Source organism: Microchirus variegatus (genome assembly GCF_963457635.1).
Source record: "Microchirus variegatus genome assembly, chromosome: 5".
Taxonomy (NCBI): Eukaryota; Metazoa; Chordata; class Actinopteri; order Pleuronectiformes; family Soleidae; genus Microchirus; species Microchirus variegatus.
Genome location: NC_139806.1, coordinates 24,147,937 through 24,175,479, shown reverse-complemented (window position 1 = coordinate 24,175,479; position 27,543 = coordinate 24,147,937). Strand labels below are relative to the sequence as shown.

At 38.5% G+C, this 27,543-nt stretch overlaps 3 protein-coding genes across 3 annotated transcripts; 2 read left to right on the top strand and 1 right to left on the bottom strand.

Moving 5' to 3' along the window:
* Positions 1 to 560: 560 nt before the first annotated feature.
* Positions 561 to 7,645, top strand: aldh3a2b (aldehyde dehydrogenase 3 family, member A2b). The gene is made up of 11 exons (XM_083888996.1): positions 561 to 599; positions 2,116 to 2,282; positions 2,744 to 2,975; positions 4,058 to 4,143; positions 4,448 to 4,656; positions 4,740 to 4,857; positions 5,258 to 5,399; positions 5,490 to 5,656; positions 5,746 to 5,845; positions 6,090 to 6,328; positions 7,080 to 7,645. Exons 2-11 carry the CDS (start codon positions 2,121 to 2,123, stop codon positions 7,092 to 7,094), a joined length of 1,470 nt encoding a protein of 489 aa, XP_083745122.1. The 5' UTR covers positions 561 to 599; positions 2,116 to 2,120; the 3' UTR covers positions 7,095 to 7,645.
* A 1,105-nt stretch (positions 7,646 to 8,750) lies between these two features.
* On the top strand, positions 8,751 to 17,551 carry ca4c (carbonic anhydrase IV c; the record flags this gene model as incomplete). The annotated part of the gene is made up of 8 exons (XM_083889637.1): positions 8,751 to 8,805; positions 12,754 to 12,801; positions 13,713 to 13,877; positions 14,807 to 14,952; positions 15,846 to 15,938; positions 16,009 to 16,075; positions 16,164 to 16,327; positions 17,375 to 17,551. 8 exons carry the CDS (start codon positions 8,751 to 8,753, stop codon positions 17,549 to 17,551), a joined length of 915 nt encoding a protein of 304 aa, XP_083745763.1.
* A 1,208-nt stretch (positions 17,552 to 18,759) lies between these two features.
* On the bottom strand, positions 18,760 to 27,532 carry asl (argininosuccinate lyase). The gene is made up of 16 exons (XM_083890033.1): positions 27,393 to 27,532; positions 27,113 to 27,307; positions 25,417 to 25,500; positions 24,062 to 24,118; positions 23,877 to 23,974; positions 23,714 to 23,791; positions 23,515 to 23,592; positions 23,372 to 23,424; positions 20,952 to 21,014; positions 20,750 to 20,864; positions 20,574 to 20,658; positions 20,315 to 20,374; positions 20,128 to 20,211; positions 19,884 to 19,964; positions 19,656 to 19,762; positions 18,760 to 19,368 (listed from the first exon to the last, which is right to left on the bottom strand). The coding sequence occupies exons 1-16, from the start codon at positions 27,405 to 27,407 to the stop codon at positions 19,221 to 19,223; spliced, it is 1,401 nt and encodes a 466-aa protein (XP_083746159.1). The 5' UTR covers positions 27,408 to 27,532; the 3' UTR covers positions 18,760 to 19,220.
* Positions 27,533 to 27,543: the final 11 nt, after the last annotated feature.

The window sequence follows — 27,543 nt, the reverse complement described above, 5'->3', positions numbered from 1 at the left end:
GCTTCTATTCAATACGCTTCTAAGTAAAGCGGTTGCAAAGTACAAATACTTGCTGTACTTCATTGCAAACGTCACGTATCTGTACTTTACTTTGTTGTGTATATTTCGAGCAACTTTTACTTCTATTCACTGTTTTTACTCCAATACATTTCCTAAATAGATTGTGTACTTTTACTCTGCTACATATCCAAAATGAAAATCCTATAACTATCTTTGTTACTACCAAATAAAAACAGAAGAAGAAGAAGAAGAAGAGTTGATGAGCTGCTTTTCACTAGACTTTTACTAAAGTAAGTGACTTTAACTTATACCAATTTTCTGGTTAGATACTTGTACTTTTACTCAATAGTATCCCTTTAATAAAGTACTTTATACAAGACTGGTACCTGGTTCTATCCTAGTTTCCCATAATGCATATTAATGCCTCAGTGGCCTGTGATTTGGCCCCGCCCCTCTGTGGGCGTGGTCTAACGGAGAGGAAGAAACCGTTTTTCTCCTCTGGGCTAAAGTGACATCGTCCTGCTCCTTTGCTAGCTGCTTCGCTGAGACGTCAAAGCGTCAACACCTCCAGGCATTAACCTTATCTGAAAATAAAGCAGGTAGGATTTAAACACATTTTTAAAAAAAATAACTGCTTTCGTCTCTGTACTGTTTTTGACGTCAAAGTCTAACTGCGACGAGCGGAGCCGTGTGAGTCCGGAGCTACGCGGATTACGATTAACTGAATGTGTAATAGAAAAAAAAAGTGAATAGACCGTTAATAACATACATTAACACGTTTAAGAAACTAATTAGATATTGTATGATAACTTAAGAGTAGTAAAGGTTTAAGGACGGTGCAATAAGTACACGTTTACTCGAAGACTGTGCAGTGTGTGTGTGCGTGCGTGTGCGTGTGTGTGTGTTTAAAGTGCAATACTAGATCATATCTGTATCGGTTAAGGCTGCCACAGTTATTCGATTATTGATCATTAATTAAATAATCGTCAACTATTTTGATTATCGATGTGAGTGTTATTGTTTTTGTGTTTGTTGTTGTTGTTTTTTAATCTAACAAGTAGTCGATTAATCGAGAAAAATAATCGCTGGATTAATCGATCATGAAATAATAATAGTTAGTTGCAGCCTTGATCTCTGTGACCTTGTAATTATCATGGTTTCCTTTTACAACACATTTTCTTTTTCTTGTCAAAAAGCAGCACAGAACAACAACAGTAGGAAGGTCATTCTATTCAACACTAATACACTTCTTATTAAAGCAGTAACATTAGTGTTTGAGTTTTCCTTCACTTAAACAGTCAATACTGTGAGGAAAACTCCTACAAGGAGTGTCAGCGACAGGAGCCGTTAGTTTTATAATTAAATCATAATTAAAATAAAATCCTGCTTAGTCAGTAAAACTTTTTTAATGGTAAAATCAATTCTTAAATCGAACTTGAAGTCACTTCAGTCCCTTCATCCTGGTGCCTGGACAGATCCAAAGTGACACACGAACAGAAAATACAAACAGAAGTATAATTAATTGGAAATATTAGTGTTATAAACAACTATATACGTAGAAGCACGGTTAATCTTGCAGTTCTTTTTATTTAATGATTAGTTTATACAGTGCTGCCCATTGCAGCATCTCAGAGCAGAATGTTGAATTATTTCTGCCCAAACCCTAATTACACACTGAAAAACAGCAAATATTCCATTGTTTCTCCCAAAAAATTATAGTGCTTTGAATGGATTATTAACCCTTAGTACCCTTCCATTACGATATGGAAACGTATATACAGAGGCTATAATCACATGCAGGAAAGTGTCTTATATCCCTATAAACATACAGCCCATGTTCGTTTGTCATCCCCACAGTCATCACCATTAATAATACAGTAGAAAATATGGATTAACCTTGCGTACTTGCCATTAAATTTGTATTATTGAGGTGTGTTTGTTTTTGTGCTCTGGCTGAGTTGGAGCATCTTCTGGGAAAAATTGGAATTATCCAGAAAGCTTCTTTATCACTTAAGTGCAACTTATAACCAGGTTTAGTGTTTCTGTCACAGATAGAGTTGAGAGTGTAATAGAACAGGGCAGTAAAATCATTCTGTTTTCCTTTTAATTTTTCAGCCAGGATGTCCAGGGAGCAGCAGGCAGTAGCACGTGTCAGAAAAGCCTTTGAAACAGGCAGGTCCAAATGTTTAGACCATCGCATCCGCCAGCTGAAGAACCTGAAGAGGTTATTCACTGAGAGACAGAACGAGATATCGGATGCCCTCAAGAAAGATCTCAACAGGGTGAGTATTGATTCTAAAGTCATCATTATCTGGTTGTAAGTAGCTATGGTATATCGAGGATACAACTCAGGAGCAAGTCATTCTCAACTGTCTATCATAATGTTTCAGTGTGATAAAAACTCTAATGTCTCTGCTGCAGAATCATTTATATATTGAAAAGGAAACTCCCAACACAAACAAAATATATTAATTCGTCCATACATTCATTCAGTAAAAACATAAATGTAATTGCAAGGAACATTTTATTGTGTGTATTTGTAATGGATCACTCAATGCCGGAGCGCTCAAGCTTTACCGGGAGAATTTTGGAGGCTAACCCTAACCCCAGAACAACAATTCCCATGATCCCACATGCTGCTTTCAATGTAATCAAACTAGGTCCTCTGATTTGATTGAGAGAGCCCAATGACAGAATTTACAAAATGTGTGTGTTTAAAAATAAATGTTGCTTTCACCCTCAGAGTGATGTAGGGTCCCAGCTGTATGAGACCCTGGGTCTAGAGGGGGAGATCAACCTGGCCATCAAGAAGCTGAAGGAGTGGGCCGCCCCTCGAGCCGTGGAGAAGACCCTTGTGACTATCTCAGACACTGTCTACATCAAGCCGGAGCCACTGGGTGTGGTGCTGGTCATCGGATCCTGGAACTACCCATGGGCTGTCACCATCCAGCCACTCGTTGGAGCCATCGCTGCAGGTATTGTAGCGTGTGAGAGAGGCATAACAATCTCAGTTTACAATTCTATCTGATCTCATTGACATTTCCCCCCGTAATCACACTAGGTGAAGGTGGCACCACCACAGGTGTAGTTTGTTAGCATTTTTGTAGCAAGGAGTGTTATTATCATAACCACAGTTTGCTTTTTGTGTCCTGACATTTCCTAACCTGTGTCTGATTAGTGTGGGCCAAAAGTCATTCTGTGAACTTCATACACAGTCATGAGCAACAAGATAAGCGTAGATGGAGTAAATAAAAAATCTGCCCTCTTTCATGTAGGGCTGGGCAGTAATTCGATAACAGTGTATATTAGTATTTTTTTTAATCAATGCCAAAATAAAAAAGGTTCAGTATATATCAAAATAAAGTTTATTCTTTTTAGTTTGTTGCTCGCCTGTGATCGTTTTAGATCACAGCACTGCAAGAGCTGCTCCGCCTACAGGGTAAATTTGTATTTCATTTGAATATAAACTAATTTGTCACAAACATTGGCAGCTGGAGGATTGTCGAGTCCAGTCACTCAGCCACCGAGTGTTTGCAAAACATGGACTTTATCCTTTGCGCCATTGTGTCATCATATATTACATGAATGCCAATGTCTGCTTAGTAGAGCATAAGTCCTTTCTGTTGATATATTGGCAGTGCAGTCTCAATACAGGCATCATAGAATGACTATAAACACATTTTAGGTTTAGTTTACTGATGGTATTTTCAGGTTACATGGTAAGAAGGTGTATTCAAATCAATAAAATGCAGTGTAACTCTGGACAAAGTTGAAAATAAGATATAAAATAGAAGCAGCAATCGACACATTGGAAAACAATCTGTTTTTCACCAGAAGAACAACCGATGCAAGAACTTAAGGAGATTAATGCTTAATTTGAAACATTTGATTTCTTTTCCAACATTTTATAAACACTGTGGTTTCTCTTTTTCTAATGTATCCTTTAAAGAGATATTTTTGACACATTTCTGAGGTAAATTGAGATAGACCGTAAAGATTGTTCTATCAAATCTATTGAGTGTGCGATTTGTGTCACATTTGTTGTTTTCCTGTGCAGGTAATGCAGCTGTAATTAAGCCATCTGAGCTCTGTGTTCACACTGCAAAGCTCATGGAGGAACTGCTGTCCATGTATATTGACAAAGTAAGGCTGGATTACATCGTGTCATCAGCATAACACAGCACCATAACAATTCATTTTAGTGGAGGATATTCTTTTTCATTATTTAATGAACAACGAGCTAGAAGTCCAACAACATAAGACTATTGTTATTTATTGAGTTGTGACATTATTTTTAAACAGGCTTTGTTTCTGTTTTTATAGACCACTCTGTTTGAGGCAATGGGCTATTAAATGGCAACCCAGCATGACATCACCCAATGATTTGAATGTTTTTAACTTCTAACTTCTACCTTATTGGACTTTTTGTTTCTGCCCTGCATGTCAGGAGCTTTACTCGGTAGTAACTGGAGGAGTATCAGAGACCCAGGAGCTGCTGCGCCAGCGCTTCGATCACATTTTCTACACCGGAAACAGTATGGTCGGCAAACTGATCATGGAGGCTGCCTCCAAACACCTGACACCTGTGACTCTGGAACTTGGTGGAAAGAGCCCCTGCTACATCGACAAGAACTGTGACATCAGCATAGCGTGCAGGTTAGAATAGTTTAAAAAATCAATATTCTCCAGTTCTGAAGCTGTTTCTCCCTGACACTTCTTTGTTTACTTTGTCACTGCAGGCGTATCACCTGGGGAAAGTACAGTAACTGCGGTCAGACTTGCATCGCACCTGATTACATCCTTTGTGAGCCCAGCATCCAGGAGAAGGTCATTGAAGAGATCAAGAAGGCCATTAAGGTACTGGAGACCTGAAAACGCTATAATAATAATGAGGGTTGCGATATGTCTAATCCACTAACTAATCTAAAGATATCTTACGCCTTATCCACTTTTGATAGTCAACTAGTCATCGATTCTAGAAATGTTGAATTGACTGATCAGAACCTCAGTTCAAGTTTAAACTATACAGCCTAAAAGCACAACAGACTCTTTGCAGTCATTCCCAAGTTGTCCAGCAGAGGGTGCTCTGAGCACAGTTTGAGCACAACAAGTCATACATGTTAGTATTCATTTTGTTCAGCTTGTATAGAGTGACACAGTAATGATCACTACATCTCACCATTAATTCCAAAGACCGTTGATTCTGGCTACTAACCATTCTTTATGTAATATTATATTGCATGGTTTCCTCTGGCAGGAGTTCTACACAGACGACCCAAAGACCTGCACCGACTATGGACGCATCATCAACCAGCGCCACTTCAAGAGAATAATGGCCATGATAGACGACAGCACCGTGGCCGTAGGAGGCGGCTCTGATGAGTCAGACTGCTACATCGGTAACACACGTGTCAACCACATACAAAAACTATAGAACGCAATTTTAGAACATGAACAACACATTTTGTTCCTCTGTTGTTTATATGTAGCTCCCACTGTTTTGTGTGACGTGAAGCCAGAGGCGAAGGTCATGCAGGAGGAGATATTTGGACCTCTGTGTCCCATCGTGTCTGTCAGCGGCCTGGATGAAGCAATAAAGTTTATCAATAAGGGAGAGAAACCCCTGGCCTTGTACGTCTTCTCTTCAGATGATAAGGTATGTAAATACTAAACAGACACGTGTGCAGACATACATCCAGATTCTACATTAAAGTTTGTGGGTATAACGTCATTATCTCTGTGCAGGTGATAAAGAGAATAGAGGAAGAAACCTCCAGTGGAGGACTGCTGGCCAATGATTGTCTTGTGCACTTCTCTGTCAGCAGTCTGCCTTTTGGAGGCGTGGGTGAGTTCACACAGCACCGACTTGTCACAGAAATGGTACAACAAATATGATATAGGAAGGGCCTGCAAAAGGGAAGTAAGTTGGCTTATAGTTGTATTGGTGTGTTCAAGAAAACACTGACATCAGACAGTTTGGGCTTTGTGGTCAAATGAACTTCAGTAACCTCTAGTTTAACTTCTCTGGCAGCTTTTGCACAAATTTTGAGAAACTTCACTTCACCTCACTGTCTATTTGTGATCGACAGGGTACAGTGGTATGGGTTGCTACCACGGTAAGTTCTCCTTCGACCAGCTGAGCCACAAGCGCGGCTGCCTCATCAAAAAGCTGAACATGGAAGGCGTCAACAGCATGCGGTATCCGCCTCACACGGCCAAGAAGCTCGGCAGAGCGCGCTTCTTCATTTTGAAGACGCTGGACCTGGGCTGGATTGGGCGGATGATGCTCTTAGCCCTCCTGGGTGTAGTGGCTGCTGTTGTGCTGCAGGTGAGTTGAGGAGGTCCCATGACCTTCATGGTCCCATATTGTTTTCTATTGAAAAATGCCCTTATTCTAATAAACTAGGGAAATAGTTTTAAATTAATTTGTATTACATTGACATGTCTGCAAAACTGCAGGTAGATGGACTAATACATTAATAACTAACCTTAACTACACTCTTAGAAATAAGGGCTCCAAAAGGGCTGAGGTTCTACCATTTGCTTCTGAAAAACCCTTTCCCGAAGAAAGAGTTTTTCAAGGGTTCTTGGTAACACTAATGGTTCCAGTAAGAACCATTTTGATCCAGAGAACCCTTTAAAACCCCTTTCCTGAATAAAGGGTTTTAAAAGGGTTCTTGGTGGAACCCTCCAAAAGGGTTCCAGGTAGAACCTTAATAAAAAAAAGGGTTCTCCTATGAGGACAAGCCGAAGAACCTTATATGGTCGACTTAGAACTTTTATTTCTAAGAGTGTAGTCACCTATCCTTTAACCAAATCTATACCTGATTCTAGTTTCAACCCATAAATACATGGGAAAGTGACAGACCTTGAGGAAAATGTCCAAACTGTCCTCGTTTTATGTGGTTATTACTTTTAGTTGTTTGGTTTTTTTTGGTCCTGTCTAAAAGACATTAGTCACATGTCTTCCACCACTGCACTCTGCAACTAACATACATTCCCCATCACCCACGGCAACACACCGCTCTATAGCACCACCACCAGGCAAAAATATGACGTTTACTTTGTTTATTTTCCAGAAATATCTCCTTTGAAATCATCCTGCTTCTTACTGGATGACAAACTAAGTCGTTTCGACCCCTGTTGGACCAGAGAGGAAGAAGCTAACCTAATATTCCAAGCACCACTGGAATATGTTAGGTGTTGCCTTAATACCATAGATAATTCAGCATCACAAGTGTCAGGAAGTGATTCTTTTATCCTGAAGCGCTTAAATCTCTGCTAATTTTTTTAAATCTTTTACGATCAGGTTTGTGTGTTTGTTTATTTAGAAAATATATTACAATACAGAGGGTTTTTTTTCAAAAATGAAGTAAGAAAGGAAGAGTCCCGTCTTAATTGTACTGTGAATTTACAACATCAGTTCTCATAGAACAAAAAGTGAACTTTGATTAACTTGTGATTTTTATCATATTGTTTTAATATAAGAGTCCACCTGTAGTATTTTATTTTGAGTCCATTCCATTTCAATGATGGGAACTTGAAGGCACTTTGATCATTTCTGTCCAGTGGTTTTGTTTCATTATGTGACGACTGAGAAAAAAAGACTTGTTTATGAAGGACATTTTTATTTCATGTATCTTAAGCATTTAATGTACGTAAGGAATTACTTTTAATCACGTGTTAAATAGTTGCTACATGTTCTCACACTAAACTCTTCATGGAATTCAAGTCACAATAGTTATATAATACAGTAAATATGCATTTATAAAGAATTATTGGACAAAGGTGCCTGATGTTGTTGTCGTATTGTTTTTTTTTGCTATTGATTATATATTTACCTGCCATTTTATTAGGTACACATGACGATGAATTAAGTGACACCTGGTGTGTTCTTCCACCTGGTTGTTATGAGTTACTTTAATCTCTCGATCATACTTTTTTTTCGCCCGTTAAACTGGATATTTTCTCCTCTAATCCAGGTGGATTAGCAGTTTGTGAAATACTCATAGGTCAAAATAGTAATAATTAGAGTCACCTTATCTTTCGCTTCATCTTAATATAATTTCATGTTTCTTTAAAACGTTTGGGACCCACTGGTATAGAAAATACATGAGGTACATTGTAGTACATAAGCTGTATATTTCTCATATTAGCACTTTATGTATATATAAAGAGACTCTGCAGCGCCCTCTAGTGCCTGAAAAACCTTGTGTTTTCACATGTGCAGCTGTTCCAAAACCTCTTTATCAATGAAAGTGTGTGAGATTATATTTATAATCACTGATCACTGAGTTATAAGCTGATTCCATATGATCTGTAAATATGCAGTACCCCGGTTTATACACCAGGTGTCAGTCTTCACACGTACATGTACACACACCTGTCACGTGAGGACATTTTGCTCAAAGACACCTTTATCCCTTTTTCTTATCTTTTTTTTTTGGCATTTACTGGAAGTTCTTAACCTTAAGCTTAACCTTGACCCTAACATGTCTTCACCTTGAAAACGTGATAATTGTCATGATGTGGATGTTTTTGTCCCTATAACGAAGACAAGTCCCCATAATGTGATCGTATAAAGAGATTCAGGTCCCCGCAACATGACTAATACCTGGACCTCACACACACACACACACACACACATTTCCCTCCCACCTTCAAACCCTGCACAGAGTCAGTATGTGAACATGAACCGGCTGGAATTTAGTCCATCGGGATCTTCTCTGGTCTTTGTGCTGGTCCTGATCATGGGTTTTTGTCTCTACCTCCTGACTCTGCTGTCACTCTTCTCTCAGTCCACAGGTAGGACACGCACACACACACACACACACACACACACACATAGAACACATACAGTATAAAAACTATATACTAAGGTTTTGCCTTATTTTATCATGTTCACACATCTGCAGCCAAATCTGTTACCGTGACAGTTTGACTTTATAAATCCTGATTTTTAGTTAATCCTTAACATCAATTTGTTGCAGCTCCTTTAATTACATTATACTGAAGATTGGAGAGTGGAGAATTGTACGTATTAAATAACAAGACTTCAATGATAGAGCTATAAACAAGCATTATTTTCATTACCATTTCATCAGACTCTTTAATTTCTCAGGAAATCTTGATTTTATCCAGATTAAAATAATTTTAATTAATAATGGGGTTTTTTCTTGAAAATGGACATAAACGATTACATATTCATATAAAAAGTAAGCATAAAGTGAGATCATTTAACAAAGACATGCCAATACACTTACAATTTGCATTGTAAGCTGTAATTACTTTATATTTACATTAACATTCTTTTGAACCCCAAAAGGTGCTTTAAACAATTTAAATTCCATCCAACACCAACACTACTAAAAGGAACTAAAAGTACCTTAAAGGGATACTTGAGTAAAAGTATCTTACCAGAACAATTCTTCTAATTTTATTTTGTAGTAACGAGTAAGAAAGATAGTAAGGAGGAAATGTAGTGGAGTCAAAGTAGAAGTTGCTAGATATACAAATAAAGTAAAGTTCAATTTTCAAATACATTGTTTTTACAGATTATTTTCTTGTTGTTGTTGATCCTCTGAGATGCTGACTCATCACAACAACAACAACAACAAAAAAGCACTCAAATTTAAGGGAAAATAAGGAAAACCAAGTAAAGCTGTTTGGATTTCCAGTGACGTGTCTTTTGGGTTTGGACACAGGTGAATGAGCCAGGTGTGCATTGTTCTCCGCTGGTGAGAACTGCTGTCTGCTTTCAAAGAACGGCATTGTGGGAGTCAGCGGGGTTAATCTGTGCTCCTATATTAGCTAAATGGTTTCTCTGCAGCACCTTTTCATTCCCACCACGCAGTCGGACACCGGAGTTTCACTCACATCTGCGAAACAATGCACGAGCACAGATAAATGACTTGATCAGCACCTGCAGCGTGGAAACAGTCCACGACATGAATAAAGGTTTTATTCACTGTTCATTTGAAATAATCCACATTACATTGTTTTTTTTTCAATTTTTATTCAGTTTATTGTGACTTGTATACATATATATGATATGATATCATGAACACTTAGAAAACTTTATAACTTCCTCAAGACGTGTCAAGTTTTATATATAATTCTAGATTCATTTGTATTACCTTAATAAGACTTAACAAGAGTTAATAATAAGACTTTATATACAATGTTTTTAAACATAAATATGTCTTTTTAAGTGTTAATAAGGACATACACAAATAAACATGGTTATATTAGACACTTTTTTACCAGTTTATTGTCCTGTCAAATAACCATAAGATGTGTATTAGCAATATTAAGGTTGCATAAGTAGTAATTAATCTTCATGAACACTGGCTATTTCTTACTCGCCACCTTAGAAGCACTCACTAGAAATGTCAAGTTTTATATACCTTATAATCCTGGATTTATTTATTTATTTTAGTCACATTAATATGACTTAGCAAGTTTTAACTATGGAGGAAACGTGACGTAATAATAAATAAATAAATGCATAAATAAATAAATACAGGAATAATTAAATAAATAAATGTAGGTGCACAGAAATGTATAAATAAATGTTAAGCATTTATTTATGTATTTATTAATGCATTTATTTATTTATTAATGCATTTATTTATTTATTAATGCATTTATTTATTTATTGATGCATTTATTTATTTATGCATTTATTCCTGTATTTATTTATTTATGCATTTATTTGTTTATGTTTTCCTATATATGTTTATTTATTTATTCCTTTATTTATTTATTCATTTATTTATTTATTATTACCTCAGGTTTTGTCCTCCGTAGATAACAAGACCTTGTGGGATATCCATATTAGTGTAAATACAGACAAACAAAATTAAACATGTTTATTATTGCACTATTTAGGGCACTTATTAGAAATGTGCAAACAATTTATTTGCATACATGGTAATTCATCTTCATTAACCCTTAATATTTCTTATTAGCAACCTTATAAGCACTTACTAGAAACATATCAAGTTGCATATACCTCATAATCCAGGATTAAATAATAAGACATACAGTAATATGTGTTAATAACAAGACCATATAAGATGTTTATTAGCTATAATTAGCTTTCATAAGTGCAAATTCTTCATTAACACATTATGATAAACAATAACTAGGTTGCAAAAGTGGAAATTAACCTTATAAACTCTAGAAACATATCAAGTTGTATATACCTTATAATCCTAGATTAAATGTCTACAAATCCAATAAGACTTAATAAGTCTTAATGTCAAGACCATATAAAATGTTTCTGAACATAAATATGTCCATAACTTAAAGGCTCTTATTAGAAACTGTCTTTTCCTGTCACAAACAATAATAATGTTTATTTATTAACAATAATTGATTAATTAATTATTTCATTAATAACAATCTATTACAAGACGTGTATAAACATAAATATATCCATATTAGGCTCTTGATAGAAACCTGTTAGCAGTTTATTGGCCTGTCATCAACAATATTTATGTAGCATATGTGGTAATGAATCTTTATTAATACTTCTTGTTATAAGCACTTCTTATAAGAATATTATAAGCATAGGGATGACAGTGAGATATATTGTCATCGCTGTGGTTTCAAGTTCAAACTTATTAATAATAATATTGTCTCAGTGTTTGGGTAAAAAGTTCAACGCTCTCACAAAGTCAAAGTCTTGTGACTGTGAAGCACCATTAATTTCTTGAAAAACTTTTTGTGTATTTGACCCAAAACAAAAGAGCAACTAAATAAACCGGTAATGTGAGAATTAATCATTATCCTGGATTATGTACGTGTGACTTCTCAAAGTTCAGCTGCTCGACACAGACGCGTCAGCTGAGTTTGTGGTTAATGGAGCGTGAGCGTGAGAGCAATTAATGCAGATTATTATAAACTGTTTGTTTGACACTGAGTCTGAAGTTATTGCATCTGTGAAATTATTCAAGTTGATATCAGTGTATTGTTGCTTGTATAAATGACATTATTGTACTCAATAAATAAATAAATGAGTCCTTTATTGGTCATGCAGGCGGAAATGACTTCTCTCCATTGAACCCTTTAACACTGAAGCCTCAAAATGTCCTTATTTTAACCACAAAGTGTCCTGTGAGTAAGTGCTTTTGCCCATTTTTCAGAATAACTTTCAATATCTGGCAGTTATTTACAATTTACTGCATGTTAAAATGGTGCATAAACAATTTAAATGTCTTTGTCTAAAGGTCCAAAAACAGGCCAAACAATGGAACCTATGTACAGGTGTTCAACTCTCAAAGACACTTATTCTCCAGCTTCTTACAACAGCACAAGTAAAATTACCGTAATAACCACACGTTGGCTTTAACTTGCAGCTTCTGAGATTTCAGAAACTGTTGGAATTCTTCCGATACCGAAAACCACTAATGCAAAATACGCATGAACATGTCGTTGATAGTTCATAACAGATTCATTAACTGTCTTGTCTAAACTTATAACTTGATACAATTGTTGTATTTCTGCTCCTGGTCTCTTTCTTCTGTCTTCTTTCCTTTCACCACAATCGGTCTAGGCAGATGTCGGCTGTACATCTTTGCATCTTGTTCTGTCAGAGATTTCCTCGTTTTTCTTCTTCTCTCCACTGATCCTCAGTGTTTGCTCAACAGTTTTTTGCCTTACTCTGTACAGTGCCTTGAAATAATGTATGTTGTGATTTTGGTGCTATACAAATACATTGAATTGAATTGAATGTGTTTTTGTGTCCAGCTCAGTGGTGTTACCAGAGCCAGTACTCCTGTGATGACACATGCAGAGGTAAGACCACATTATTTAGTTTGGACTTTTTGTTTTTAAAATGAGTCACTTTTAAGTGGTTTTTAGAGTGAGTTTGCTGTTTTTTTATTCTGTAAATGCTCAGTTTATTTATTTATTTTGTAATACGGAGTATTTGCCAGATGCAAGGTAAGTATTGTGTCACAAAAACCCAGCAAAAGATGCCATTTTAAAAGTTTATGTAGGACAGATGAGGAACAGTCTACACAGGAAAGTCGCCTGAAGTTGGAGTTAGAGGTTGGATGCAGTTAGTATATATATACTGTATATGTATATATATACTAACATAACAACATAAATATTAATATTAATATTAGTATTTGATATCAATAATTAAGTCAGATGTAAGTGAAAACAAATCAGCCAAATGAAAGTACAATATAATTACATATAATATTTTTTTTATAGTTTATTTAAAAAAACACTTTTTGTGCAGAGTGGTACAAGTATGACATTAGACCCAGTCCTAGATTATTTTGTTGCCTTTTTGGAGTTTTACTATTGGTTGTTTTTGTAATGCTGCATGTGACCATTAGGGGGTGCTGCTCTGAATCTATCCCCTTGGTTTCTACAAGATTGCTTTGGGAAGTCAGGCAACAAAGAGATGTGGAAAAACTGCTCCTTGGCAAATGTTCTGTGTGAAAAAGTGTACATGGAAATATATGATATTAAGTTACACGTCCTTTTCATCTTTTACCACTAATTTTTATCGTTATCATCAATTCTCTCTTCCTGCCTCTTATAGCGTGGTATACAGTGACAATGCTTTATTGCCCAGAGGGACGAGAGTGATTTGACCTGTTCTCTCAGTTGCAGGGGAACATATTCTTCATATCATAGTCAGCAGACTCTGAAATTTGATGATGTTGATGCTGCTGTTTCGTGTCCTCTAGACCCGAACCATTGGGCCGCTCAGTTCCCCAGCTGTGGAGGATTACGTCAGTCTCCCATTAACATTGTGACCAACAAAGTGCACGTCAACAGCGCCTTGCCGCCCTTCGACTTCATCGGTCACACCAATGTCCACAACATCACAGTGGAAAACAAAGGGCATTCAGGTAACAAGGAGACATCGCGTCGTCAGACCTTTTGTTTCAGTTTTGGTTTCTTCCAGATGTTGTAACATCTGTGTTGTAAAGCCAGTGAAGTAGGGACTAGTCGATACTACTGTATATATGCAGAAAAGATACTGGACAGTGGATCGGAAAGAAAAAAAGTCAAGTCCACTTTATTTCTAGAGCACGTTTAAAAGCAACTAGGGTTGCGAAAAGTGCTTTGCAGAATTAAAGGTAGAGCGAGAAGGTTTAAAGCATAAAATCATAAAAGTAAAACAGTAAAATCCCATTCAACTAACCCTAACCCGTACAAAAGATATAAATGACTGATATTAGTAGATCCCAAGTACACTCTTAGAAATAAGGGTTCCAAAATGGTCCTTCTACAAAGGCTGAGGTTCTACCTGGAACCATTTCCAAAGGGTTTTTCAAGGGTTCTTGGTAACACTAATGGTTCCATTTTGATTCAGAGAACCCTTTAAAACCCCTTTCCTGAATAAAGGGTTTTAAAAGGGTTCTTGGTGGAACCCTCCAAAAGGGTTCCAGGTGGAACCAAAAAGGGTTCTCCTATGAGGACAAGCCGAAGAACCTTATATGGTTCTGCTTAGCACTTTTATTTCTAAGAGTGAACTATATCAGATACCAGTAAAAAGTCAAATATCGTGCGTCTCTACATTAGGTATGTGAGTCTTTAGTTGCCGTTTGTCTCACAAAAAGGACAATTTTATGGTGGACTTTCATGTTGATCCGTCCTATAATCTCCTGAGACAGTATTTGTTTGAGATTTGGAGACCTTTCAGCAACAAGCCAGTGCTGCAAGTTCCTCTCCAGAAGTTCCATAAACTTCCGGATGAGCAGGCACTTTTTTTACACTATTGTTCCAAAACACACACATCACCTGCATAAATACAGACATTCTTTCTTCCCCACAGCTCACTTTGCTCTGCCACAGTCAGTGCGACTGACCGGAGGAGCTCTGCCCGGTCACTACAGAGCCGCACAGTTCCACTTCCACTGGGGAGGGAACGGGAGACCGGGCTCGGAGCACACCGTCGATGGAGAGAGATTCCCCATGGAGGTACAGCACAGTACATCAGTCTGGAGGCAGCACCAAATGTTGAGGAAAACAGACAAAAATTGGAAAAATACATATGTAAAAGTGGTGCAAAATGGCTCAGTAGCGCCCCCAAAGGTGGAACCCATTAGGACAACGGACAAAAAACTGGGACCATGAGTTCAACTCAACAGGAAGTCGGCCATTTTGAATTTGGCAGGTTCAAAAGGACGCAGCCACGGCAACCATTGGAATTTGGGGGGAACTTCAACAATTATTATTTTAAATTTATTGTAAATTTGGATCATTTATTAATTTATATTTTATAAAACTTAATGTGCCACTTTTAAATTGACATACAACTGATACACTAAAAAAAAGTTTCAACATTTCAAGGCAACTATTTAGTTTACAGCCCAACAAAATATATATATATATTTTTTTTAAGTTCCATCAACTAATATTATTTTGTTATACAACCTTGTAAGTTGTGCCATATCAAAATTCAAAATTAATTTTTTTTATTTAATTTTTAAATTATCTTAACAAAATTAGTTTGAAACAAAATTTTGAGTTGGCACAACTCTAACTTACAAGTTTGTCTAACAAAATATTTTGAGATGTTTTGTGGGCTGTGAACTCAAAAATTGATTACAGTTTTTTTCAACTTTTTCTTTTTACAGTGTAGTGACTGCTTATCTACGATTTTGCTTCTCAGTTATGATAAAAATGGTTATCATAATTATTTATGAGTATTCCTTGGTAACAGGAACCAATGGTTTAAATGATCTGAGTATCTGAGAGTCTAACATCTAACTGTCACCACTTTTCTTGCCTCATTTGAGCCAAATCCATGTTTTTTAATTCCAGTCTAGTCTGCGTGGACTTCATTCTAACCCTCTCCTCTCTTTTTCAAGTTGCACATCGTCCACATTAAAGAGCCGTATGGTTCTCTGGCAGAGGCGGAACATGACATGGCAGGAATCGCTCTGCTCGCCTTCCTGTTTGAGGTACTTTGCGTTCTTAATAACTTCATAACAACATTACACTTGTGTCCTAACACTGACGGCGTCCTCACAGGAAACAACAGACGACCATCCTCACCTGGACGCAATAATCAGCGCTTTGGGCCGAGTGCAAAACAACGGTATGAGGAAAACGTGACATGATGAACTTTGATGATGACCTGGAGAACAGAACAGTTTGACACTTCACACTTCTTTTTGTGTGTTAAGGCAGCAGCTCGGTGATCCCAAACTTCAGACTCAGCGACATTATTCCGCCCTCCAAGGACCTTCACATGTACTATCGCTACGTGGGCTCCATGACAACACCAGGATGTGAGCAGGCCGTCGCCTGGACCGTGTTTCACAGGACGCTGTCCATCAGCAGTCGACAGGTGAGCGAGTATGAGCAGCCGCAGAGGTTAAAGCTGCACTATGTAACCTTTGTTGATTTTTGGAGTTGTTATTCTGCCTTTGTTTGTTTGGGTCTTTGTGAACAGGAAGGATGTAACATTATTTATGTCAAGCAATACTATCAGACCCGACTGTAGAAGGGTTCTGGGCACTTCTTTGTGTTTTCAGTCAGTCTCCTTTGAGGTCGTCTCAGTTTACGAGCTCAGCTCTGCTCGTCTCGACAAACAAATGGCATCTTGTGTGCAGCATGGGAATATTGCCGCGTAACATGAGCTCCAAACATAAATATACAGAGACACAAAGATTGAGAGAACGAGTCATGTGATAGACCATTGATTCCCAAAGTGTGGGCTGCAAATTTTACATTACATAGATTTAGAAATACATATATTGACTAAAACAAAGAATTTAAAGGTGCATTATGTAATAACTCTAAAGCAACTGGTCATAAAATCCTCCTAATGTGTCACAGAGACTCAGGAATAATGTTCATATAACAAACTGAACTCACCAACAACAACAGTACAGACAAAATATTTGCATTAAAAAAATCTTTTGCAAACTGCAAATCATGTTTATGTTTTGAAATCATGTTTTGGCATGTGGCGCCACCTACCGCCGTCTACCAATCATTGCAGTCAGTAGAGTCTCAGCTGCCGAGCAACCACGGGTTGCCAGTTATGTCAGAAAACGAAACCTAAAAGACCTCGGTATTTTGAATTTGAATGTTGTAACCGTTTTTGGCCACATTCTTACATATGGCACCTTTAAATTATGTATATTATTCTTTTTTCTGACCTAGTATAGCAGATAATACAGTATAGCAATATTGTGACAGTTTATGTCTAAGTATCCAGTGTCAACATTTCCATTTCCAAGTTACGCACTACAGCTTTACTTACATACAGTACTGAGTTAACACTCGGTAAGTGATGACACAAAAAACCACACACTTTGAATCTCAGGGAAAATAACTGTTGGATTTGACCTTTTGACCCGTTTTGGTTGACCTCTCGTCTCCTCACCAGCTGGACTCCGTGGTGAAGCAGTGTAAATTCTGGACGGGCCAGCCCATGACCGACATCTTCAGACCAACGCAGCCTCTGGACGGCAGAGTTGTCTACCGCTCCAAAGCTGCTGCGCCTCCGTCGAGCGCGATGCACTTGTGGTTCGGCGTTTTCTCACTCGTGCTCGTAAATGTATAAAATGGCTGTGTGCTCGCGAAACAACTGATAACTCTGTTTATACTTCAGTCAACGACTACTACTGAACACCAACGCGAGTGAATTAAATCCAACTGTTGTGACAGGGAGAGAAATATTATGTGAAGTGAACATTACTTGTTATGTTCCATAGTTTTTCACTTTCTAGAAATATTTTTTACTTTTATTTACACTTAACGATCATTTATATGATAGATTTTTTGCCAGATTAGCAGAGAAATAGACGATTAACGGACTTCTCCTCCAGCACCATCGTCACATTTGTGCTTTAAAAGTGACTTTTACTTTGAAACCATTTTGTTTCGCTGTCAGATTTGAACTTGACAGCAATAGCAAGCTGCTAACACGTTTGTAAACAGCCCTTTTGCTTCAACTAATCAAATATATCGACCCTATAATGATTATTTTTAATTTCTGAATGAATGACGTGTCACTATTCGCCTCTGGACACCAGGTTCCGTTTATATTCTGTCTCTCATCAAATGTTTAATAAGGCTTAAGTGATGACTAAAAATATAAAATAAGGGTGTTTAAAGTGTTAAGTCTGCGTGGTTTTATTTTGGTGAAGGGTTTCCTGTCTTCCTGTCTGCACATCTGTCCTGTCTGGTCTCGTTGATTCTGTGAATGTCTACACCTGCTGTTCATCACGTGTTTCCTCATCGTGCACCTCACGTTCCCCTTTTGGATTCCCTAATCTGCGCCATCTCGACCATCTCGCCTGACCATGATTTAGATTTATTGCCTGACCAAGAGTAAGACTTTGCTTTTGTTAAAATAAACTATTCTTGTTTGATCTGAGATCTCTGCGTCCGCATTGCACTCTGGTGTCCACGCTGTGCATTTAAAGGGGCTAGGTATTGTAATAAGTCATAAAACTACCATGACATGTCAAGTGAATGTTAAATTAAATGTCAAATTAACTACCTATTAAAACAATGGTATGGACAGTTAATCCACAGTTGACATTTTAATTTGGAGCCTGTATATGTTGTGGTTTAAATATAATTCCTCACAGATCTGGCTTTTGGTTCATGCAGGATTGGATTATCAATCTACCTGGCAACCACAGGTCTTTCAGAAGGAGGGTGGATTAGGACTGCAGTACCTGTTTTAAACTCTAGTTGCATAACTTACATAAAGTGTTTGTGATATTTATGTGATATAGATATGACATTACTCATTAGGCTGGAATAAACTTTATTGTTTTTATTATTTTGAGTATTTAACATCAGTCTTGATTTTCATTATCTGTGTGTGACAGTGTGAAACATAGGAGGATGTTCAGTCAATTCATGGGATATTAAGTCACAACAGGCTTCTTCAGAACTGATGAGAGGTAAAAGCTGAGATTCTACACCCTGGACAGGTCATTTTGACCTTATTTTGACAGTTAAGATAATAACTTCTTGTCTGTTTGTACAGAAAATTGTCTTGCATTTACCATTCTGACAATCGCAGACAGTAGACGGACATGTACGATAAAGTCGGAGCCAAAAATTCTGCAAAATAACATGCATTAAAATTCTCAATATAAAACAGATGTCCCTAAAAATCACTGAAACGTGGTTGAGGCGTGTGATTGACTAAGGAAGGAGATGAATTGTGGCAGTAAACCTGATTCTTCATTTCAAAGGGTAAAATTGGGCCGAGGTCAATGCGCCTGTTTCTTAAGAAGCCACTTTCTCAGGTGCTCCACCTGTGCGGCGATGCTACTCTTGGCCGTGCCTCCAGGGGCGCTGTACTGCTCCACGCTGCTCCTGTAGTCCCACACTGACGACACGTCGGTGGCAAACAGAGGGCTACAGAACATGAGAGACAGGGAGGTGATGATGATGTTACAAAATGGCTGCATGGAAGGAATTAAAGTATATAAATGTGTGTGTGTGTGTGTGTGTGTGTGTGTGTGTGTGTGTGTGTGTGTATGTGTGTGTGTGTATATATATATGTCTGTGTGTGTGTGTATATTGTATGTATATATTTTTATACATATATGTATTTATATATATAGATTTTACATGTATTTTTATAGATGTATATTTTCATATCCATATATATTATTTGTTAATGAAGAGAGAGAGATGATCACCTCAGGGCACTCAGGTCTTCCACACTGAGTTGATTCAGTGTCACATTTTTGGATTCGGCCATAAACACAGCTTTACCGGAGACACCGTGCGCTTCTCTGAAAGGCATCTATGACCAAGAATAATAGAATATTTCAGCCTAATCTTCATAATTTCAAGTGCTCACCTTGACCATAAACCACATGTAATGAGTTAAATGCAATTTGACGCCACATCTTTCATCCACTCACCCCTTTCCTGACGAGGTAGTAGGCCAGATCGGTCGCCAACATGTCAGGACTGAGAGCCGCTTCCATCACGCTCTGGTTGATCTGAAACGCAAACGTTTTGTTGTTTGAAAACAGTCTCAAAAAGTCCTCAGCATTATTCCCCCCCCCCCCCCCCCAGATGTGCATTGACATTTGCATTTAGACATTTTTCAATGTCTATCTGGTAACAGTGAGCAAACGCCACCTCTCATGGTGACCCTCTGACCTGCAGAGTTGACATGACTCCAGACGTCACTTGCAGCACGGCATGAACCGTATCGTAGCAGTCAAACATGGCCTCTTTATCTTCCTGTAGAGGGCAGCAAACGCAACACAAGGACGGTGTGTGACGGGGAAAAAAGAGAAAGAGAGGGGGAATTTTGGAGGATGTGAGAGCACAGAAACGCTGATACCTGCAGGTCTTTGTTGTAGGTGCTGGGCAGGCCCTTCATTGTCATCATGAAACCTGAACACTGGAAAACAGACAGAAGTTTAAAACAGTCCATTTCTAAGAGGTAATCAATCAAGTTAAATGCATTTTTTTTCCATTAAATCAGCTTTAAGCATCTCAATTTATTGCATCCATGTATGAGGGGAAGCTATTCTTGCCGATTCACTGCCCTATTTACTTTCAGACAATTTCCACTTTTCCAGTCTATCTTTAACACTTACTCGGCCAAAGACGCGACCTGCTTTGCTCCTGATGAGCTCCAGACTGTCAGCGTTCTTCTTCTGGGGCATCAGACTGCTGCCTGTGCTGCAAACACAATAAAAACAACACCACTAACCATAATAATTTATCCAAATATACTTCACTGTAATTTTCAGAATAAACTGCAGAGGCTGACCTGTAGGCGTCGGACAGTGTGATGAAGGAGAACTCCTTTGTGCTGTACAGCAGCAGATCCTCAGCCATTTTACTGAGGTGAGTCACACACAGAGACGCCCAGAACAAGAACTCGGCTTTAAGAAGGCAGACAGAGGCAACTTTAAATACTACTTCTTATTTAAAGGAATTCTTTTTAACAAATAATAATAGCGCTTACATACCGACAAAGTCTCGTTGGCCTGTTGCATCCATACTGTTCAGGCTGATGTCCTCAAACGCCAGCTCTGCACACATGCACAGAAGGAGAAATGGTGCAGAAATGGGTTTTGCAACTTGCAACAATTGACATGTTTGGTCACTTGGGGTCAGTGGAAACATCCTGTGATCCTGGCATTGACACATTTGAAGTGGTCATGGTTGTCAGATGGTTTTTTTTACCCAGTCAGCTGTTTCAGATGTCTTCGGATGTATATAAAATTCACAATGTCTTATAATTTAATACGTTTACTTCGTAGCTACTCTACTTCGCCGGTTCAGCTTCGACGTGACTAATATAATATTATTTGCAACTTGTGTTGTTATACCCCACCTTTAAGATACATATTCAGATATTAACATGTCTTAATCAGGTTAACCCTTAGTGCTCAGGTGGCACGGATCTGTGCCTGATTAGATGCATCCATGGTAAACTGCAGTGGGAATAATACACAACACCTTATATGGGCATTAAAAATCTGTTGTGTTGTGGGAAAAGTTATGATTAATTTTATATTTTTTAGGAGTGTGCTTATATAGTTGTAAAAATATTTTTTTTAATCAGATTGCCTCGGCTGTGCTGAAAAAAGGATATAAGACACTCTATATTGCAAATTCTAATAGCCTCTGTATTTAGTGTACATTTAAAGGTGCCATATGTAAGAATGTGCCCAAAAACGGTTACTACACTCTAATTCAAAATACCGAGGTCTTTTAGGTTTCCTTTTCTCCGCCATTGTAGCTCTGACGTAACGAGGCGGGTATGGCTGCAGCCCGGAGCCTCCAGTTGATAGCCCTCCCGTTGCCAGCCCTCCAGTCTCAGGCCTGGGCGTGTACAACCAAGAGTGTACAGCAAGCACACGCAGTCCAAAATACACCTCGCGGATTAGATCTCAGGGAGATTTACCGTTAGGTGGCAGTATTCCACTAACCTAAGCAATAGTGACAACCAAAAGAAAAGGAAGAAGAAGTTAATCTTTAGTGATGACAGGGAGGATGACTGAGTCACAGGTAAGTTTGTGAGCTTGTTTTCTGCAGTTAATTTCAAAACATGTTAACCCTAAAAGTAACGTTTTTTATGTCCATATAGTTTGCAGATTTCTGGACTATATATTACATATATATTTGTTTATTTGAGGAAACATGCGATTCCTTAGCCATTCGAAACGGCATCAGCGTTTGTCAGTGAATATCAGCTAAAGTTAGTTTAATGGTTGCATAACTTGATGGTTTGTTTGTATGAGTTTCCTTAAGCTACACACCAGTGTGTTTAAGAGGAACAGCCCACCGCAGGTGACGAGGTGCAGTGTGCTGTTCGCAAGTATGCTTTTGTTTTGTTTTTGCCATACCCACAGGGTATGTTGGAAGAGGAAGGCGAGGGGAGTTGCGGGGGATCTACTCCGAAGATCCCCACCCTGGATTCTGCAGCCAGAATGCCGGAATTAACTAATTGGCTGCCGTTCAAAATGGCTGGCAGTATAAAAACACAATATAAATAAAACAATTTAATCCAACTCTAATAGTATGTGATTATTTAAATGATATTTTACGCACAAACGGTATTCTGTATTCTGTGTACGAATGACTTCCCACGACTCTTATGTTACTTCCAATAATGTGATTATCTGATATAGATGTTGAACAATACATTTTTTTTTGCAGTATTTACTATTCATTTTATGTTCTGTATATTTTTTCCATTAAATTTTTTCGTCTGGTATTTTTATAAGTATTAGTATACGTATATACTAATAAGTATTAGCATGATTACTTTTACCCTTTGGTTAAAACACAATTATTAACAATACCGGACGCGAGGCTCCAGACTGCAGCCACACTTTGGCCTTTACTGAGGCATATCCAGGCAGGTTAAAGTGTGGAGCATACATCTCATGTTGAACAATACATTTTATACAATTTACCAGTGTAATTTTATGTTTATGGCAACAGACGAGCGGTTCCCGACGCAAGCTTTTATTTTGAAAATTATTTTCCTTGGGGGGCGTGGATTCATGGCTCAAATCGGGAGGGCTCGAAACGAGGGGCTCCGGTCTGCAGCCATACACTCTTGGACGTAACTGGCAACCCGTGGTTGCTCGGCAGCTGAGACTCTACCGACTGCAATGATTGGTAGACGGCGGTAGGTGGCGCCACATGCCAAAACATGATTTCATTGCAGTCTGCAAAATATTTTGAGAGAATATTTTGGCTGTACTGTTGTTGGTGAGTTCAGTTTATTATATGAACATTATTCCTGAGTCTCTTTGACATATTAGGAGGATTGTATGTTGCTTTAGATTTATTACATAATGCACCTTTAAACATAGTAATTTGAATAAAGTGAATAATTGTCAGCAGATTAATTGCTATTAGGTTGTATTTGTACCTTTCTGCAGCAGCTGCCTGTCAATATCGAATGGTGTTCCAGCGATGGCACCACTGAAAATGACATGAAGCCGTTTCATTAACAGACTGTGTGAAAATCGCACACTGTGTGTGTCTCTGTGTGTGTGTGTGTTGACAGTTTACCTGCCAAGGGGTAAAACATTAACTCTTGTCTTGATTTCCTGCAGCCGGTCCACGTCTCTGCTCAGAGCGACAGCGTGACTGAGCCGTAGTTCAACCAGCGAACACATGCAGGGATAAGCATGAGACTGTGAGCGAACCACACGTCGTGTGAGTCGAAAATGTGGTCGACGTGCACCGGACTGAAAAGTGTCAAGGTCACCTTAGAATCCAGTGGCTCCATCTTATCGGCTGAGCTCTTTGCATGTGAGTGTAACCCGGAAATAGGACATCAATTTCCCTGAGAAACAGAAGGCAACACCTTTAAGAAAATACATTGATAATATATTCGTGTAAATGTGTGGTCTCATGTATCTTTGTCTTACACTGCTGCTCGCTCCACCATGGTAGATATGAGCTGTAGGGCGTTTTGTGTCAGGGTGGTGATGGCATCTCTCAGCCACAGCCTCATGTCGGTCACCACCTGGTCAACCACAAGAGAATAATGCACAGACTGCATCCTGAAAGCAAAACGCAGTGGCGACGGTTTGAATGCGGGTTTCAAACAAACCTGGTCGTTTCTGCTCCTGCCGGTGTGCAGCTTCCCCGCGGGTGAACCAATCAGCTCCTGAGAAAAGAAGCAGCCAGAGGACAGTAATATAACACTATAAGGAATAATTCATTAAAGCTGTAGTATGTAACCTTTTTTCTTTTTTTATATATATATTTGTTTTCAGAACAGTTGTCTCCAATTACATGTCAATCAAAATAAAATGGACAAATAGGGTAAAAATAAATAATGAAATTAATAAATAAAGTAGCAAATTAATGTCATTAAAAATAATAATAACAATAATAATAGTAGCTAAAAATGAATCAGTAAAAAGTAGTGCTGGGCGCATTAACCCGATAATGGCAGTTAACGAACGGCGCGTTTCCATGATGACTGACTGGAAAAAGACGCACGTGACGTCATGTTTTACGTGACTCCAGATTGTTAAAATGAGTCTCTAAAGTAATGGCAAACTTTATAAACAGAGGCGCACATACGCAGTACACAGTTACGCTGGTTATGCGTATATGCGCTGCTCTTTTCGTTTAATAAACAGACCGCTCCAGTTCGACTGTAGGCTCGCTAACTGCGCGAAAACGACCTAATGCGGCTAACGGAGCTAACTGGTAAACGGTGCCTGGACTCCGGCATCGCGGCACGTAAACATGACGTCACGCGTCTTTTTCCGGACAGTCGTCATGGAAACGCGTCGTGCCCAGCACTAGTAAAAAGTTTTAAAAAGAAATTCGGGGATCAGCAATTTGACGGAATAAATCCTCATTGGCTCCACCCGCCCCTGCGCGACCGGTGCATTCACACAAACGCTCCCTCAGTCAGATCTAATTAAGGATGCGAGGTTGCGGCACATACTGTTATATTATTTTGGTTCACAAAGACATGAGGCGGAATACTGATGACAAAAGTCGCACACTGCAGCTTTAACAACGTCCCTACTTTTTTATCTATTACATTGTGACTAACTTCCTGTCCATTGCTGTTGCTGTAGGTGGAGTATGAAACGGAATGGAGTGGAATAACCATTTTGACAACAGAAGCCTGTGCATTTATCCTGTTCTTCTTCTTTGGTAGGAATCCGTCCTGTGCCCTGCGTCCAGACTTGTACCACCACCCAATGGTGAAGTGGGATATTACAGGACCCTGATGCGTGAGTATACCAGGGTCAAATCAGCGATGTGTGTACATGTCACGTATCGCTGACCCTGGTAAGTACTACTACATAGAACTATTTAACACTTATTTTTTTACAAAAGGATTTCACTGGCAGCAGCTTCCATTTGACCTCCATTCACAAAAAAGTCTTGCTCATACATGAACTATAACTGAATTCTCTCCCACAGGATCACGAACCTCACCTTTAGCCTGCGCTCATTAGCAGTGTGAATGTCTTCATCTCCAGGTTTGAGGACAAAAACACCTTTGGACCACTCCAATGAAATCTGAAGAGAAAGAAAAAACTGTCATTGTTGTATTATAATAATAATAATAAGCAAAAATCTTGCAGTGGAATAGCTGATTTCAAAGACACTGAAATAATACTGAAATGGGGAATTCAACAACACCAAAATCCAATCACTATATGATTCACTAAACCAACTCGAGCAAGAAAAGAAGAAGAAACAAAATACAACAAATATATATATGTGCAAGAATAGAACATTAGAATAGAACATTTCATGTTATAATTACTGGCTGTAACATATAATATGATGATATTAAACATAATCTTTGTATTATAACATGATACTCAACTTTTTATTACCTCGAGAGTGAGATTATCTGTTTGATTGTCTGTTTGTGAGCATAGCCATGGTTACCCTAAGTTTCTGTCAAGGTTGACACACAAGTATGTAGAAGCTCTTTAACCAAAATTATATTTTTAATGCTATAATCAATTAATTTTCATTGACTATACTGAAAAAAATAGCAAAGCACATTATTATTTCTTGATTAAGATGTCAAATTATAGTTATTTACTTGCATTCCTGAACAGACAAATTTGCTTTAGTGGTTGAGTGATTCATTTCTGACAGCCCAATGAGCAAATTTGAGTATAAAAAGCTAAATATTACGTTTTGATTGTGATCTAGATCCAGAATTAGGATTATTTTCCAAGACATTGAAGTGTGTATCATCACTGTGGTATACTGAGTGGCTTTGGCAGAGGGTTGTACGCTATGAGTACTTTCTAAAGTGTACTACAGTAACACGACCTGCCCAAACCTGACGAGTGACTATGTCACACAGGGCGAAGTTATTAACTATAGACACTCTTACCTGAAGGCACATATGTCAGCTATCAACCTGAACAAACAGTGGTATATACACATCACACTGACAGTGCTCGGAGCTGTAATGATGTAATAACTGGTTTCACAGCTTATACAATGTCTGTAAGGGAATGGCAATTGTTATGGCGATAAAGCGCAACTAGAGCTTTTCATGGCAGGATTACATTGTGCCGAAAATAAAATTTCCAAAATACGTGCAGGTCCAGTGAACAAGAAGCCAGCGCTGTGGACGCAGTCTCTATTTGATTTCTGACAGAAAGTGCACATAAAAGCAAAACAGTCAGCCACATTCCTCTTCCGCGGTGTGTCACGGCAGAAAGGGACGGAACTACAACGACAATACAAAACATTCAACTGAAAACAAAAGGTTCCACGTGTCCACAATTGATGTTTTATTATGTACCTGCTTGCTTCAAGTCCTCCCACATCATCCCAGTACCCAAAAAAACCAAGGATCTGACCTCTGTAGTGCTTTTTTACATCTTATATTTGTATTTCTCTTTCTAATTATATTCTACTTGAATGCACCAAAACATCAAGTCAAATTACTTGTTGCTTTCAGGAGCGTCATTAAACTGGTTTACTTGTTTAATTCTCATGCTTCACTTTGAATATGAAGATGCAAAGTAATACGAGTCCACTTTTGCCCTCTCAGGTTACAAAAACAACAAGAGACCCCCCCACTGGTTGACCCCCCCCCCCCCCCCCCCAATCCCCATAAAGGCTTAGGCCAGCCCTGGACCTTGAGAAGTGAGGGTACCTGATCCATTCCGTGTAAGATCTGATTCATTTCATCAGTAGAGACCAGCTTCGCCTTCTCCAGAGCTTTCACGTAAGCTTTGCTCCCTCGTACGTCAGCATCCCACATCCTCTGGTCATAAGCGATAGATGCGTTGAACTTCTCCATGATCGGATCAATGTCTCCCACAAAACGACCTCCCCACAGTTTATTTCCCTGAAGAGACAAGACAAGGGAGACGGAGCTGTATTTACACCGATCATGATTACCTTTAGCTTACACTGAGACCAGTTCTTCTTACCTCGGATGTGTCCATGTTTGTATTGACTCCGTTAAAATCGGCGTTGGAACGCACAGCCACAGTAACCCGGGTGAACCCAATCGAGTCTGAAGTCTAGTTTTAACCAGACTAGATAACTGTCGCGCTCCCCCTCTTTTCCCCGAGACCCGCT

Bases quoted from the DNA above. Each gene is read 5' to 3' on its own strand.
- aldh3a2b (XM_083888996.1), top strand. From the start codon at position 2,121: ATGTCCAGGGAGCAGCAGGCAGTAGCACGTGTCAGAAAAGCCTTTGAA. The intron at 2,283-2,743 runs GTGAGTATTGAT...TTTCACCCTCAG, and splicing joins TCAAGAAAGATCTCAACAGG to AGTGATGTAGGGTCCCAGCT. The intron at 2,976-4,057 runs GTATTGTAGCGT...TTTCCTGTGCAG, and splicing joins CGTTGGAGCCATCGCTGCAG to GTAATGCAGCTGTAATTAAG.
- asl (XM_083890033.1), bottom strand. The intron at 24,119-25,416 runs GTGAGGTTCGTG...TTCTTTTCTCAG, and splicing joins CTAATGAGCGCAGGCTAAAG to GAGCTGATTGGTTCACCCGC. The intron at 21,015-23,371 runs GTACAAATACAA...GCATGTGTGCAG, and splicing joins CAGGCAGCTGCTGCAGAAAG to AGCTGGCGTTTGAGGACATC.